General features: G+C 46.5%; 1 protein-coding gene and 1 long non-coding RNA gene across 23 annotated transcripts in view; both read right to left on the bottom strand.

The window, feature by feature from the left end:
• The window catches only part of LOC310834650 (uncharacterized protein), a 168484-nt gene that overhangs the window by 60224 nt on the left and 91303 nt on the right, over positions 1 to 16957 (bottom strand). For 12 of the 22 annotated variants that reach the window (XR_014559330.1, XM_083718600.1, XM_083718610.1 and 9 more), the window contains 2 exons: positions 15911 to 16075; positions 4906 to 5079 (listed from right to left, as the gene is read on the bottom strand). Coding sequence is in view for 21 of the 22 variants with exons in the window: in XM_083718600.1 (XP_083574726.1) it covers positions 4906 to 5079; positions 15911 to 16075 (339 nt within the window). In the remaining variant the exon portion in view is untranslated. The remainder of the gene's footprint in view (positions 1 to 4905; positions 5080 to 15910; positions 16076 to 16957) is intronic. The other 10 variants (XM_083718617.1, XM_083718619.1, XM_083718620.1 and 7 more) reach the window with 1 other exon arrangement.
• On the bottom strand, positions 8435 to 9364 carry LOC310835389. Its single transcript, XR_014559627.1, has 2 exons — positions 8760 to 9364; positions 8435 to 8502 (listed from the first exon to the last, which is right to left on the bottom strand). It is a non-coding gene; the product is annotated as an uncharacterized lncRNA (long non-coding RNA).

The following is a 16957-nucleotide window of genomic DNA, read 5'->3' as shown; positions in this document are numbered from 1 at the left end:
TATTTGAAATTCTAATAAATATCATTTAAAAAAAACAAAACAAAGCTCCAGATAATCTGAACAAGGGGGCGCATAAAGATGTTAAAAAACATTGGGGAGAGAATTGCGCCCTGCAGCACTCCACACACCAAGAAGTGGCGTGACGACATTTCCCTCCCTAATGCCACCCTCTGTCCCCGATCCGAGATAAAAGAGCACAACCAGTTACGGGCTATGCCCTGTATCCCCACGTCTGCGAGGCAGTGGTCCAGAAGATCATGATTGACCATGTCAAAGGCTGCTGACAAATCTAAAAGGATCAGCAGTCCTGACACGCCTCGATGCAGTTGTCTACGGAGATCATCTGTTAGGGCAACCAGAGCCGTCTCCGTCCCAAAACCAGGACGGAAACTGGACTGAAATGGATCTAATGCCGATGTTTCCTCCAGAAACCTACCAAGCTGTTCAGCAACCGCTCTCTCAATTACCTTACCCAGGTATGGAAGATTTGAAACTGGGCGGTAATTGGATAGGTCTAAGGGATCTGGTGAAGTTTTCTTTAAGAGTGGACACACCACTGCTTCCTTCAGTTCCCCTGGGAATGTCCCTGTGTCAAGGGACAAATTGATAATTTCAACCAGGGGGGTCCGTGCAACATCTGGACACTCCCTAATCAGCCAAGACGGGCACGGATCAAGGAGGCAGGTGGTGGGCCTACCAACTTGGAGGAATCTATCCACATCAGTAGGGAGTATCCGATCGAAATGGTCCAACACTGGACCTGAAGTCAGTCGAGGGGCCTCCAGTTCAGTCACTGTATCTAAATTGGCAGGGAGCTCACGGCGGAGCAACAGGACTTTCTCTGCAAAAAAGCTCGTGAATGCCTCACAGCTATGGGTCGAATTTGTGCTTAAATTTGGTTGTCCTCCTAAATTTGGTTGTTATTGACCTAATTATTCTAAAAAGTTGTGCCGGGCGAGAGCTAGCGGATGCAATGGAAGCTGCAAAGTAAGATTTCTTAGCAGCTTTCATAGCCATCTCATAGGCTTTCATAAGCGTCCTATAAGATGTAAGATGTTCTTGAGGCTCCGTCACGACTCCGTCACCATACTCGCTCTAGCCGTCTGAGATCCTGCTTCATTTTCTGGAGCTCCTCAGTAAACCAAGGGGCCCGGTTTCGAGGGGGTCGCAGAGGGCGCTTAGGCGCGATCTCATCAATGGCTGCCAAGAGCCAGTTATTCCAGTCCTCAACAAGGTCATCTAATGAGTCGCCAGGAGGAGCAGGGTTCCGCAAGGCTTGTCGGAATCTATCAGGATCCATCAGTTTTCGCGGACGAGCCCAAATAGGTTCGCCACCCGAACCGGGGAGGAGCGGGAAGTAAATCTTGGCTTTCAGAGCGTAGTGATCAGACCATGGCACTTCCACAGCGGGGAGCATGATCACATCTATGCCACCCCAAAGATCAGATCCAGCGTGTGGCCTGCTTGATGAGTGGGGCCCAAAACAAACTGGGAGAGCCCTAGTGTTGCCATGGAAGTCACTAGGTCCAGAGCCTGTGAGAAGGGAGCGGCATCGGCATGGACGTTGAAGTCTCCCAAAACCAGTAGGCTTGGGAACCCCAAGGCCCAGCCCGCCACCACCTCCAGCAGGTCTGACAGGGTGGCTGCAGGTGTGCTGGGTGGTCGGTACACCAGCCAGACAGCCAAGCTCTCCTTGGTGCCCCACACGAGACCAACACATTCAATGCTGGAGATCGCCGGTGATGGCAGAGCTCTGAAAGAGCAATCCTCCCGGAATAACGTTACTCCTCCCCCCCCGACCCACAGTCCGCGATTGATGGAGGACAGAGAAACCTGGGGGTGTTATCTCATGTAGGGAGACTACTTCGCCTTCCCGTACCCAGGTCTCCATCACGCAAGCCAGGTCAATCCCCTGCGAGACAAAAAAGTCACGCATGGTGGCGGTTTTGTTGCCTATGCACTTGGCATTGCACAGCACCAATGACGGAGGTGTGTAATCCTTGCTCTCCCTACCCTCATCCCTTGGGATGGGGCGTAGATTGGAAGGGGTTCGAGGATCACTGCAACTCGAAACCCTTCGCCGATAGAGATATCTAGCCCCACCGCCATTCCTCCCTAGCCCTTCAATTTTGGAAATCCCAGATCCCATACTAGCTTCCCCAATAGATGAGTAACATCCCCTCAATAATAAGTCATCCTTGGGCCAGGACTCCTGGGTCAAAATGGTATGGGAAAGAGGTGGAGGTCTGATAGGGTAAGTATCCCTAGAAGATAAAACCCAACCAACCGCACCCCAAACGGGGGAGACAGTCCCATGGTGTTTCATTATCTGTCAATCCCCCTCTCCCTCCTGGGTTAATTGGAGGATTGTTGGTTCTATCTGTGGCTGTGGAAGTATTAATGAGGTATGTGTTATAAAATGTGGATCACTGGCCAACAAAGAGCCAGATTCGAATTCGGAAGATCTGTCCATCCTGTCTCGCCAGGAGTACAATAGAGAAGGCTGATCATTCTGATAAGTTTTTGGAACATTAGGCAAAGGTCCAGATGTAGATTTGGTGCTGGATATCTCCAGATTGTCAGCAACATAGAGTTCTTTAGGTGTTGTTGCCATAGAAATGTCGGAGGCGCCAAATTCCTCATCTAATTTGGTGTCGTTTGAAAAGGGAACAGGGAGTTGCACTGATGTCTTTCTATGGGATAAAGAGCTGTTGGACGTCTTTAAATATTGTGCTCTAGGCTCTACTGTCCTGATATTTTGGGTAGAAATCTCAGTCTTTATACTCATTAGCCTCTTCTTCAGGTCTTGTAATTCTAGGCTTACAGAGTTCTTTTCTTCCTTTGGGCAATTAGTATTTCTAGTGTTGAGCTTGGTTTCCTTTATCCGCATTAGCATTGACTCTATGCAAGGGACCAATTGCCTCCTAGTTTCGTCCTTAAATACCCTCACTGGGCGGAGAGAATGGAACCACCATAGGGTATCCTTTATCTCCATGAGTCGAGATGGGAGGGTTGATGACCTAAAGGTCATAAATAGGCGCATGGTGTTTCTCAAGGTAGGCAGGAAGTGGAAATTTTCTAGATCTACATTTCGGTAATGGAAATTCAGGAGCTGAGACAAGGACATAGTAATTTGTCTGCGGTTCATCCACCTATGAGTGTATCGGTGAATCTCAAGCATTGCCATAAGCTCACAATCACCACCTGGTGTCACATTTGTATAATGCACTTAAAACACACTTAAAATGTTACATTTGCAACTGTACAGCTGAGTCCTAAGTTATTTTGTGCAGATCACCACAGGAGGCAGCAACTTCCATTGCGCTGCACTGCAAGTCACATTTGCTGAACTTTCTGCCAATCAGCTTCCCTAACATTATTACATGACAGGCAGCAGTCACTGTCCAGGGGGGGTTCTACCCTTTATTACTTCTGCTAAAGTGAGGCAAGACACGAGTACAGCAGCACTCTTCCTACTTGTGAGACCCAGTAACTGGTACAAAATACTGAATGTTTAGTTTCATTCCACAGGTAGGCAGGACAGATAACATCACTGGCGTATGTATGGGAAAATACTTTCCGTTTCCCTCTCTTTCCTGATCTTAAGCATCACCCAGGCTTCCCACCTGCTGGCAATAATGCAACTGCTTGCACCGCTCCTGCTCTGCTCCGTGTTCTCTCCCTCTGCAACCATCATAACTAGGCCCCATACCTGCACAACAGTCTCTTTTCTGTCCATATTCCGTTCCCTGGCCCCAATCAACAGGCACGGCCCCAAACACAGGCATTCCATTCCATGGCCCCAAACACAGGCATGCTGTGTTTTCATTTGATTCCCCACCCTGCCCCAATTTTCAAGTGTTAAATTCTTTGGTCTTTCCTCTCAAACTGCAGCACATCCCACAATAGCCAGTAGTCCCTGTTACACCACCACCTTCCCCTTTTCATTTGCCTCCCCAAACAAACACTGCTTTGCGTCCCAATGTCTGTGTTGCCTTAAGTTCCAAAATAATGTTTTGTTTTTCAAGAACAAACCCTCCAATGGCCTAATTGTAAAAAAATAGTTTATAAAGGTGTCTAGTCATCTGGTGTTTACTGGGCTATTGCCAACTGATTTGTTTGGTTTTAATGTTGTTTTGTGGCAGTTAACCACATTGTTATAGTTGATATTATAAACTGATGGTAACCCCCTACAAGAAATATTTATTTAGCTGTCAGGGTAAAAATCTTGGAATAAAGAAACTTTTTTATCTATCTATCTATCTATCTATCTATCTATCTATCACACCAAAAATACATGACAGAGCAGTCATGAAATAGACATGCATGTCCTCACTCTGAGGTGACCTCTGCTGATCCAGGATTGCATGAAAAGCTAACATGAGAAACAACTATGAGTTTCCAGCACCCATGAGCTTAATGTGTGCCATGTACTGAACTAGCCTATGAGGCCAGAAGGATTTTGTGCAAAGCCCCCAAATCTGCTCCTCCTGTCCTACCAAAACACACTGGAGCCCATTGCACAGAGAGGCAGGCAGTGAGAAGAAAGAAAGCACTCAATGGAGATAGAGATTTATGAGAAGCAGGTGGCTGTGAAGGTGATCAGCCAGGAGGAGACTTGAGGGGGTGGATTGTAAGAAGAAACTTGGTAGTTTGTGGGGATAGATAATTATTCCCAAGTGCATCATGGAAACCGGTTACCCGGCCTGTACTCCACTGCTTAGCAGCAGGTAGGCTAGGGGGTGGGATGAAAGAAAGTGGGGCAGAACAAACAGAGCAGGGAGGCACCTCAATGATCCAGAGAAGCATTGGGATGCAACAGGCTGGTTCCAGGAAAGCATCAGCTGGTGTGGGCAGGGCAGGGCAGGAGCACCTGGGATGTGTGTGTGCGTGCAGGGCAGTTACCTCTGGCTGGAAGCTGGCTTTTGCCCGTCGCTTCTGGCCACTCCCCTTGGCTCCCCGCCGCCCCACCTGCTTGATCCTGGTGGGCTTGCGGTTGCCGAAGGCGTTCCTCCTCCTCCTGACCTTCCAGCCCGCTGCCCCTTCCGGGCTGCTCCACTCCTCAGGAAGCAGCCGCTTCTGGGGAAGGGAAGAGAAGAAGGAGATACGAAGAGGAGCAAGCTGTGGAAGCGGCAGGCAGCAAATGCAGAAAGTGGAGCCCCCGTTCCCAAAAAAGCAAGCAGCGCCACAGCTTGACCCACTCTTTCCTGGACCGTGATCCCAGCACAAGCCTTGCGAAGCCCCTTTCTGCATCTCCAAGCTTGCCACCTGCCAGCCCCATCCCACAAGGCACATTCAAGGCATTCAAAAGCAAATCTTCCCCTCAGCCTCCCACAATCTGCTACAATGCTCAGACATGGACAGACCTAGGATCACAAAAAGGGGCAAAACACTGAGGATTGCAGGTCAGCACTGGGGTTCTTAGGTCAATTAGCATAAGCAAGAGAGCTGTAGGGAAGGGCCTTAAAAAACCAGAGCCTCAGTGGTATTTCCAAAAACTGAGAAGCATTATTCAATACCAAAGTTCCTGTTGCCATGTGTGTGTTTTTATTTATGGAAAGCAGGTTTCTAGCCCTCAGGGTTACAAAAATGTCAAAATCTTGCTGAAAACCTAGGGTTGGATCCAACTAAGTCATACTCAAAGTACACCCACTGACACAAATTTACTTTAATCACTTAAAGTACTTAAATTCCTCGCTCTAGGAATACCTGAGAATTTTCTTCACACACTTCTAATTTGGAACCCACATACTTCCCCAATTTTGTGATGCAGCTCTCAGCTCAGAAAAATGTTTACAAAATTGCATTTCCCCTCAAGACTGCACACTTTAAGTGGTAATAAAATGAATTTTTTTTATATTAAACAAAATCTGAGAAGGCGGGACACTACAGACTTATGACTGAACATGTGCAAAACTGGAATAGACCACAATTAGGCTGACCCATCCAGCCTTACCACAATCCATGTTTCTCTGGTGACTTTCAGACAAAACCTCTAATTCTAGAAGAAGAAGAAGAAGAAGAAGAAGAAGAAGAAGAAGAAGAAATCCTCCCCAAACTGCACAAAGACACATGCACATGAACAAACATGCATGTTTTCCAGTGTGCATGATTTATATCATTATAAAGATGCCGTGGTTTAGTGTAAAGTTCCTGAGTTCCCCAGCTAGGGATTAGAAGATAAGGAAACTTCAAGAGATGCTATAGAAGACTGGGGGGGGGGGTGTCCCAAGGAGAATTTTCCTTTGCAACTTGCAGGTTGTGGGCAGGATTCACCTAGCAATCCCCAGCAGCAGAAGCCCTGCACAAGGGCTGTCACGTGTGCAACTGGGCTTTCCCCGCCATGCCCCTCAAATTTGGATTGGGGCATGTGTGCTGGAAAACACCCCAAACAGCATCAGGGAAAGAAGAGGAATCATTCTGTCTGGCAAGAGGTACACTTGCCGCAGCACAATGTCTCCCCACCCAACACACTCTTTGGTCTGTCTTCTACAGTACTTTTAGAAGTTTCCTCCGATTCTTGCTGTGCACTGGTATAGCTCTCCTGTCTGTGGTTTAGGGCTGTGCACAGACAAGACAGGAGGCAGAACAGGCCAGGACTGATGTTCAGATATAGGGGGGCAAACAGAGCAATCCTAGCCAAGGACTGGTGAGCATCAAATGAGGCAAAGAGGATGTTTTGATACAGAATATAGGCCCTGGTTTAGGGTCAAGGAGACGACTGCCGAGCCCCAGCTTTACTAGAAAAATGCCAATAGGCCATGCTGTGTTTTTGGAGTTCATGCAATATGCACGTGTCCATGTATCTTTCTGTAAGGTAAAGGTAAAAAGATGAAAGACCCCTAGACGGTTAAGTCCAGTCAAAGGCGACTATAGGGTTGCGGTGCTCATCTTGCTTTCGGGCCAAGGGAGCTAGTGTTTGTCCACAGCCAGTTTTCTGGATCATGTGGCCAGTAGGACTAAACTGCTTCTGGTGCAAAGGAACACCATGATGTAAGCTACAGCGCACAGAAACGCTGTTGATCTTCCAGCCACAGCGGTACCTATTTATCTACTTGCACTTGTGTGCTTTCGAACTGCTAGGTTGGCAGAAGCTGGGACAGAGCAACGGAAGCTCACCCTGTTGCGCAGATTCAAACCGCCAACCTTCCCAAGAAGCTCAGTGATTTAGACCACAGCACCACCTGCATCCCTCCCTATATCTTTCTGTATCTCCCCATGGCAATACCTCTGTCCACGCAGTTCCCACCTCTCATTTCAACCACCTATAAAGATGGTGGAGTGCAAATCATGATGCTGTAAGCGCTCCCCACCCCCAAGGGCGGAATGCTGCAGTGGTACAGAATTCTGATTCCCAAGCCTCTGAAACATTCGGTTTGAATGCATCACGTTGTTTAGTCAAGAATCATAGAATCTTAGAGTTGGAAGGTACCACAAGGGTCATCTAGTCCACCCCCTGCAATGCAAGAATCTCAATCTCAACGCCGCATGACACATGGCCATCCAACCTCTGCTTTAAAATTTCCAGTGAAGGAGAGTCCATCACCTTTCAAGGGAGTCCTTTCCACTGTAAACAGCTCTTACTGTCAGAAAGTTCTTCCTGGTGTTTAGTCAGAATCTACTTGTAACTTGAATGCTACCCTCCAGAGCAGGAGAAAACAAGCTTGTTCCCTCTTCCATGTCACAGCCCTTAAGATATCTGAAGGTGGCTTACATATCTCCTCTCAGTCTCCTCTTTTCAAGGCTAAACATACCCAGCTCCTTCAACCGTTCCTCACCAGTTTTAGTCTACAGACCCTTGATCATCTTGGCTGCCCTCCTCTGCACACAGTCCAGCTTGTCAACATTCTGCTTAAATTCTGGTGTCGAGCACTGGACACAGTATTCCAGGTGTTTGTCTGACCAAGGCAGAATAGAGTGGTACTATTACTTCCCTTGACCTGGACACTATACTTTTGTTGATGCAGCCTAGAATAGAGTTAGCTTTTTTTGCTGCTGCATCATCACATTAAGCTTGTGGTCTACTAATACCCTGAGATTCTTTTTCACAGGATCAGCCTTAATCACGCTCACTTCAGACTTGGTATCCCTTCACAAACCAGCAGGACAGGCAGATAGTCAAAGGCCATCAAGCACAACCATGTGTCGCAAGTGAAGACAGATTCTTCACATGTCCACACTTCCAAATCCAAACCACAGGAATGTACAGAGTGTTATGTCTCAGGCACTAGCGGAACAGAAAGCTGGGGAGAGTTCAAGAGCCACACACACCCTGGAGGAGGCAAAAGACCCCACCCAGCATGAGAAGATAGTCCATGAGCCATATAGGGCTCCCCAAGAAGACCTCCGCCCCAAAAGGAAATTATTTTTGCCTGCTGTTGTGCCATGATGCCAAAAAGTTTGTCATCCCCCCAAAACATTGTTCACTTTAAAAAAAAAAATAGGGTTGTTATCAACACTTGTACAACAGGAATCTGCTGCCCCCCCCAAAAAAAGTGTGCTCTATAGGATATCTATAGGATAGCAGTTCGAAAGCACCCTCGGGTGCAAGTAGATAAATAGGGACCGCTTTCTAGCGGGAAGGTAAACGGCGTTTCCGTGTGCAGCTCTGGCTCGCCAGAGCAGCGATGTCGCACTGGCCACGTGACCCGGAAGTGTCTTCGGACAGCACTGGCCCCTGGCCTCTTGAGTGAGATGGGCGCACAACCCCAGAGTCTGGCAAGACTGGCCCGTACGGGCAGGGGTACCTTTACCTTTACCTATAGGATATCCAAACCCCCAGTGCAGATTCTGAAGGTGTCCGCAGGTGGGGGGGGGGGGGAGAAAGGCAAGTTCTATTGTGCAAGCAGAAGAACAGTACATTTTCTTTCTTTCTTTCTTTCTTTCTTTCTTTCTTTCTTTCTTTCTTTCTTTCCTGCTCCCATAGGTCTATGCTGCGATTATGGGATGCCAAAATGTATTTGTGACCCGCATCCTCAAGCACCCCAAAATGTGTTCCTTTTACTTAGTAAGTAGTCATCCCCTTCTCATGGATCACTGCCTTGCCGTGGTGAAGGGGCTTGAATAACTCAGAGAAGCTATGAACTATGCCGAGCAGGGCACCCAAGATGAACAGGTCATAGTGGAGAGTTTTGACCAAACGTGATCCACCTGGAGGAGGAACCGGCAAGCCACTCCAGTATGCCTGCCAAGAAAACTCCATGGACAAAGAGAACAGGCATATAAAAGTCATGACGCTGGAAGATGAGCCCCTCAGGTCGGAAGGAGTCCAACATGCTACTGAGGAAGAGCGGAGGACAAGTACAAGTAGATTCAGAGCTGATGAAGCAGCTGGGCCAAAGCTGAAAGGATGCTCAGTTGCGGATATGCCTGGAAGTGAAAGGAAAGTCCAATGCTGTAAAGAAAAATATTGCATAGGAACCTGGAATGTAAGAACCATGAACCTGGGTAAGTTGGATGTGGTCAAAAATGAGATGGCAAGAATAAATACTGACATCCTGGGCATCAGTGAAGTAAAATGGACGGGAATGGGCGAATTCAGTTCGGATGACCATCATATCTACTACTGTGGGCAAGAAACCCGTAAAAGAAATGGAGTGGCCCTCATAGTCAACAAAAGAGTGGCAAAAGCTGTACTGGGATGCAATCTCAAAAATGATAGAATGATCTTGAAACAAATCCAAAGCAGACCTTTTAATATCACAGTAATCAAGTTTGTGCATTAACTACTGGTGCTGAAGAAACTGAAATTGACCAATTCTATGAAGACTTACAACACCTTATAGAAATGACACCAAAGAAGGATGTTCTTCTCATTATAGGGGATTGGAATGCTAAGTAGGGAATCAAAAGATAAAAGAAACAACTGGCAAGTTTGGCCTTGGAGATCAAAATGAAGCAGGGCAAAGGCTAACAGAATTCTGTCAAGAGAACAAGCTGGTCATCACAAACACGCTTTTCCAACAACACAAAAGACGACTCCACACAAGGACATCACCAGATGGGCAGCATCGGAATCAGATTGATTATATTCTCTGCATCCAAAGATGGAGAAGCTTTATACAGTCAGCAAAAACAAGACCTGGAGCTGACTGTGCTTAGATCATCAGCTTCTTATAGCAAAATTCAAGCTTAAACGGTCTTATTCAACATCTTTATCAACGACTTGGATGATGGACTCAAGGGCATCCTGATCAAATTTGCAGATGACACCAAACTGGGAAGGGTGGCTAACACCCCAGAGGACAGGATCACACTTCAAAACGACCTTGACAGATTAGAGAACTGGGCCAAAACAAACAAGATGAATTTTAAGAGGGAGAAATGTAAAGTATTGCACTTGGGCAAAACAAATGAGAGGCACAAATACAAGATGGGTGACACCTGGCTTGAGAGCAGTACATGTGAAAAGGATCTAGGAGTCTTGGTTGACCACAAACTTGACATGAGCCAACAGTGTGACGCGGCAGCTAAAAAAGCCAATGCAATTCTGGGCTGCATCAATAGGAGTATAGCATCTAGATCAAGGGAAGTAATAGTGCCACTGTATTCTGCTCTGGTCAGACCTCACCTGGAGTACTGTGTCCAGTTCTGGGCACCACAGTTCAAGAAGGACACTGACAAACTGGAACGTGTCCAGAGGAGGGCAACCAAAATGGTCAAAGGCCTGGAAACAATGCCCTATGAGGAACGGCGAAGGGAGCTGGGCATGTTTAGCCTGGAGAAGAAGAGGTTAAGGGGTGATATGATAGCCATGTTCAAATATGAACAATGGAGCAATGGATCCAAACTACAAGAAAGAAGATTCCACCTAAACATTAGGAAGAACTTCCTGACAGTAAGAGCTGTTCAACAGTGGAATTTGCTGCCAAGGAGTGCGGTGGAGTCTCCTTCTTTGGAGGTCTTTAAGCAGAGGCTTGACAACCATATGTCAGGAGTGCTCTGATGGTGTTTCCTGCTTGGCAGGGGGTTGGACTCGATGGCCCTTGTGGTCTCTTCCAACTCTATGGTTCTAAGTAGGAAAAACCACCGGGCCGGTAAGATACAATCTAAATCAAATTCCTTATGAATACACAGTGGAAGTGAGGAACAGGTTTAAGGATTTAGATTTGGTGGACAGAGTGCCTGAAGAACTATGGATGGAGGCTCGTAACATTATACAGGAGGCAGCAACGAAAACCATCCCAATGAAAAGGAAATGCAAGAAAGCAAATTGGCTGTACAACAAGGCCTTACAAATAGTGGGGGAGAGAAGGCAAGCAAAATGCGAGGGAGATAGTGAAAGATACAGGAAATTGAATGCAGATTTCCAAAGAATAGCAAGGAGAGACAAGAAGGCCTTCTTAAACGAGCAATGCAAAGAAATAGAGGAAAGCAATAGAATGGGAAGAACCAGAGATCTGTTCAAGAAAATTGGAGATATGAAAGGAACATTTCGTACAAAGATTACCATAATAAAGGACAAAAGTGGTAAGGACGTAACAGAAGCAGAAGACATCAAGAAGAGGGGGCAAGAATACACAGAGGAATTATACCAGAAAGATATGGCTGTCTCGTACACCCCAGGTAGTGGGATTCCTGACCTTGTGCCTGACATCCTGGAGAGTGAAGTCAAATGGGCCTTAGAAAGCACTGCAAATAACAAGGCCAGTGGAAGTGATGGTATTCCAGCTGAACTATTTACAATTTTAAAAGATGATGCTGTTAAGGTGCTGCACTCAATATGCCAGCAAATTTGGAAAACTCAGCAGTGGCCAGAGGATTGGAGGAGATCAGACTACATCCCAATCCCAAAGAAGGGTAGTGCCAAAGAATGCTCCAACTACTGCACAATTGCACTCATTTCACATGCTAGCAAGGTTATGCTTAAAATTCTACAAGGAAGGCTCAAGCAGTATGTGGACCGAGAACTCCCAGAAGTGCAAGCTGGATTTAGAAGAGGCAGAGGAACCAGAGACCAAATTGCAAACATGCGCTGGATTATGGAGAAAGCTAGAGAGTTGCAGAAAGACATCTACTTCTGCTTCATTGACTATGCAAAAGCCTTTGACTGTGTCGACCACGGCAAACTATGGCAAGTTCTTAAAGAAATGGGAGTGCCAGATCACCTCATCTGTCTCCTGAGAAATCTCTTTGTAGGACAAGAAGCTACAGTCAGAACTGGATATGGAACAACTGATTGGTTCAAAATTGGGAAAGGAGTACAACAAGGCTGTATACTGTCTCCCTGCTTATTTAACTTATATGCAGAATTCATCATGTGAAAGGCTGGGCTGGATGAATCCCTAGCTGGAATTAAGATTGCTGGAAGAAATATCAACAACCTCAGATATGCAGATGACACAACATTGATGGCAGAAAGTGAGGAGGAATTAAAGAACCTCTTAATGAGGGTGAAAGAGGAGAGTGCAAAATATGGTCTGAAGCTCAACATAAAAAAAACGAAGATCATGACCACTGGTCCCATCACCTCCTGGCAAATAGAAGGGGAAGAAATGGAGGCAGTGGGAGATTTTACTTTCTTGGGTTCCATGATCACTGCAGATGGTGACAGCAGTCACAAAGTTAAAAGACGCCTGCTTCTTGAGAGAAAAGCAATGACAAACCTAGACAGCATCTTAAAAAGCAGAGATATTGCCTTGCCGACAAATGTCCATATAGTTAAAGCCATGGTTTTCCCAGTAGTGATGTATGGAAGTGAGAGCTGGACCATAAAGAAGGCTGATACTTTTGAATTATAGTGCTGGAGGAGACTCTTGAGAGTCCCATGGACTGCAAGAAGATCAAACCTCTCCATTCTGAAGGAAATCAGCCCTGAGTGTGCACTGGAAGGACAGATCGCGAAGCTGAGGTTCCAATACTCTGGCCACCTCATGAGAAGAGAAGACTTCCTGGAAAAGACCCTGATGTTGGGAAAGATGGAGGGCACAAGGAGAAGGGGACGACAGAGGACGAGATGGTGGGACAGTGTTCTCAAAGCTACCAGCATGAGTTTGGAAGACAGAAGTGCCTGGCGTGCTCTGGTCCATGGGGTCACGAAGAGTCGGACACGACTGAACGACTAAACAACAACAACAACACACCCACTTATACACTCCAGTCATAACCACTTCAAACCTGTGTCCCAAAAAAGGTTAGCCAGCCCTGACAGTCACCAGTGAGTCTGAGTTAGGGAGGAATGTTCCCTCTCAACTGAACAAGGTGGATCAGTTAGATGCAGATCATGAGGAAGATCAGTTGGATCTCCTCACCGGAAAAAAAATGTTGGGTGGTGGGGAGCAGGGGAGAAAACCTCACACAGCATCCTCTACATGCAAAACAATATTAGTTGCTCTAGAGCAGTATTGCCCAAACTTGGGTCTCCAGCTGTTTTTGGAGCTGTTAGCTAGCAGGACCAGTGGTTAGGGAGTATGGGAACTGTAGTCTAAAAACAACTGCAGACCCAAGTTTGGGAAACACTGTTCTAGACGGAAAGAATCCAAACAACTTTTGAAGATACGGAAAACTACTGGCTGAACTATAACTCACATCAACCACTGCCAATGGTGATTGATGATGGGAGTTGCAGTTTGGAAGGCCAAAAGTCTTAACTGAGACACCATAATAAAATCATTTTAAGCCCACTAGATAAAATTCTCAACTCCCCACTCACACTTCTTACATACAACTGAATAAAAAAAGCATTCCCCAGGGGATGTCTGGCGATTCCACAAGCAGCAGAAACCTTTGCCACATTGGCTTTCTCCTGCTGCATTCTGTTATTCTGACCAGCCACACACCTGCAGAGAGGTAACAACATTGCATCTCATTGCTACATTTGTATGGTCGGCTCAGAAAAGCAAGTAACATACACAGTGGAGTTGGAATACAACCCCAAACAGCAAGCCTTTAACCTCCAGCTATGTCTCAACTCCTCTCAATTTTCAGCTTCACAGAAATTCAGTCCAGAATTTACAGGAAGCTGAATGGGCTTTGAATTCATTTTTTCATCAGGAAGATAAAGCTTACTGTTAACTTGGTAAGCAAGCAGCGCTTACCAGAGAAAATAAAGATTCCAGGGTTCTTCAAATCTGAGTGCTCTAGATTCTAGACATAAAATATTACGTCAGCTCTAGATTCAGAAATGGAAGGTTTTCATGTTGAATACAACAGCTCAGTTGGTTAGAGCAGTGTTTCCCAAGCTTGGGTCTCCAGCTGTTTTTTGGACTACAGTTCCCATCATCCCTGACCACTGGTCCTGCTAGATAGGGATTATGGGAGTTGTAGTCCAAAAACAGGGACGCAGGTGGCGCTGTGGGTAAAACCTCAGCGCCTAGGGCTTGCCGATCGAAAGGTCGGCGGTTCGAATCCCTGCGGCGGGGTGCGCTCCCGTCGTTCGGTCCCAGCGCCTGCCAACCTAGCAGTTCGAAAGCACCCCTGGGTGCAAGTAGATAAATAGGGACCGCTTACTAGCGGGAAGGTAAACGGCGTTTCCGTGTGTGGCTCTGGCTCTGGCTCTGGCCAGAGCAGCGATGTCACGCTGGCCACGTGACCCGGAAGTGTCTCCGGACAGCGCTGGCCCCCGGCCTCTTGAGTGAGATGGGCGCACCAACCCCAGAGTCTGGCAAGACTGGCCCGTACGGGCAGGGGTACCTTTACCCTTTACCTAGTCCAAAAACAGCTGGAGACCCAAGTTTGGGAAACACTGGGTGCTGGTAATACCAAAGTCGCAGGTTCAATCCCCATATGGGACAGCTGCACATTCTTCCATTGCGGGGGTTGGACTAGATGATCCTCAGGGTCCCTTCCAACTATTATGATTTGCTTCCAGAAAAGTGATAGCTCAAACCTAGGACAGGGAAGGTCACACTGTTCACACAAGAAGCTTTTTGGGTTTTGGCAGGAGGTGGGGAGTGAAGAGAGAACATAACAGAGGTTTTTCAAATTACAACCATACAGAGACAAGGAAATATTTACCATCCTCTCAATGTCAGATCTTGAGATGACTGGAGGTGAGTTCAAGATGCACAAAAGCAAAGTCTGTCTTAACAGACACAACACATTTAACTTACGGAATTTGCTATTATTCAACTTACTGATGGCTGTGCATAGCTTTGGGAGACTTTGAAAAAGGCTTTTGAGAAATGGTTCCCTGCTCTGCTTTACTGCAAACAAATCACAGAGACTTGAGGAATTCAACTTTATCCATTATGATTTACAACCCTGAATATGAATGTGATCAGAGTGGTCGGCTGCTGTACAGAAATCCGCTCCCAACCCAATATTGCATATGACTGCATTTCATTAGACAGGTAGCCTGTAGCTGGATTCTTTACTTTCCTTCTCCCTCCAAGCCCAAATTATTACAACTTTTGTATTTTGATTTTTAAAATGTGGTTGTGTTCTTCTGCATAATTGAAAAGGGAATATAAAGAGTTTAAAAAGGAAGAAGGCTTTAAAATACAATGCAGCACAACTGTTGAGGCCCACATGATCACTAAGTGGAACTTTAATATACAGAGGCAGCATCTCAGGAACAAAGAAAAGATCATCAGCCTTGTCAGCAACCCAGAGGCACCTGGACGACCGCGGCTGGAAACGGGATGCTGAACTAGAGAGACTTTCATCTAATCCAGGCCATGCTGACAGGGCCAGATTAAAATCCAGAAGCCATACTATATGCATAAACACCTGCAGCCACCCAGACTGTTTGCCAGAAAGCCCCATGCCAGCATGCAACCCAAAACATGCAGGATTTCTCAGGGGCTTGATGAAACACAGTTCCAGTGTTGATGTCTGTGGCTAGCAAAAAAGATGCAGTGATGGGATGGCAAGACACATCTCATGCAAAGCAAGCCAGAGGGAGGGAAAGAGGAGGGAAGAAACAAGGAGGCTGAACGACACAACTGAGCAGATGTGAAGAGGCACTAACCATAGCAAAATGCAGACACTGTCTCCAGCGGCACTTCTGGCGCTTGAGGTTCCTCCCACCAAACTTGGGCTTGTCACAGCAAAAATCACAGCGGCCACAATCCATTTTCAGCAGGCAGGCTTCACACTTGCCACACTTACGGTTTCGCCGGCTAGCAGAGGTCTGCTGCAGTGGATGGAAAAACACAGGCAATCAGGAAGACCCAGGCAGATTGCGCTGTAAAGAATGAGAAATGAGTAATCTCTGTGGGTACCCAAAAGACAGTGAGAACCTTCTATGGTGGCAGGTGGAAGACAGTCCTTCCAAGACACTGAAAAACCAGCCAAGTCTATTCTTTAAGCAACTGTTGCCTCCTTTCAAAACCTTTTATCAGCTGATCTTCCACAGGCAGTAACAGGAAGAACACAGCTTGATCCAGGACAACCCCAATTTTTGTGTGCTGTTTGTCATCAGGAACAGAGGCTCAACTCCAAATACAGTTTTCATTCTCAACTGTGAAGTAGGAAGTTTTAGAATGGCACTTCTTACTGTCAACTGGTCACGGGGTTCTTGAAAAAAGGCCTCCACACAAGGCTTGTCAGATCTTTCACAGGCACTCAGAGTCTATGCAGATTCAATGTGTCGGACACACTACTTTTGAACTGCCCAATATGACCTTAAGATGCTGCCAGAGAAATCTGCTAAGCTTTTGGACAAAGATGGACAGTCCACTAAGGATTGCAGCAGCCCACTTTACAGGCATTCTAAGGCCAATCCATTCATCCTGCCTTGTGCTTTATGATTTTGGCAGTTACCTTTTTGTGGTTACGTTTAAATGGGACCTTAGGGTTAAGGGTAGATAATAAATAAATAATAAGCATTTCTCAAGCACCCCTCCTTTTTCCTTTTCCTTCTTTCCCCAGAAGAAGAAGAAGAAGAAGAAGAAGAAGAAGAAGAAGAAGAAGAAGAGGAGGAGGAGGAGGTGGTTTGGATTTGATATCCTGCTTTATCACTACCCGAAGGAGTCTCAAAGCGGCTAACATTCTCCTTTCCCTTCCTCCCCCACAA

The sequence above is a fragment of the Podarcis gaigeae genome (genome assembly GCF_964106915.1).
Source record: "Podarcis gaigeae genome assembly, chromosome: 17".
Lineage (NCBI taxonomy): Eukaryota > Metazoa > Chordata > Lepidosauria > Squamata > Lacertidae > Podarcis > Podarcis gaigeae.
This window is presented reverse-complemented; position numbering and strand designations above follow the sequence as displayed.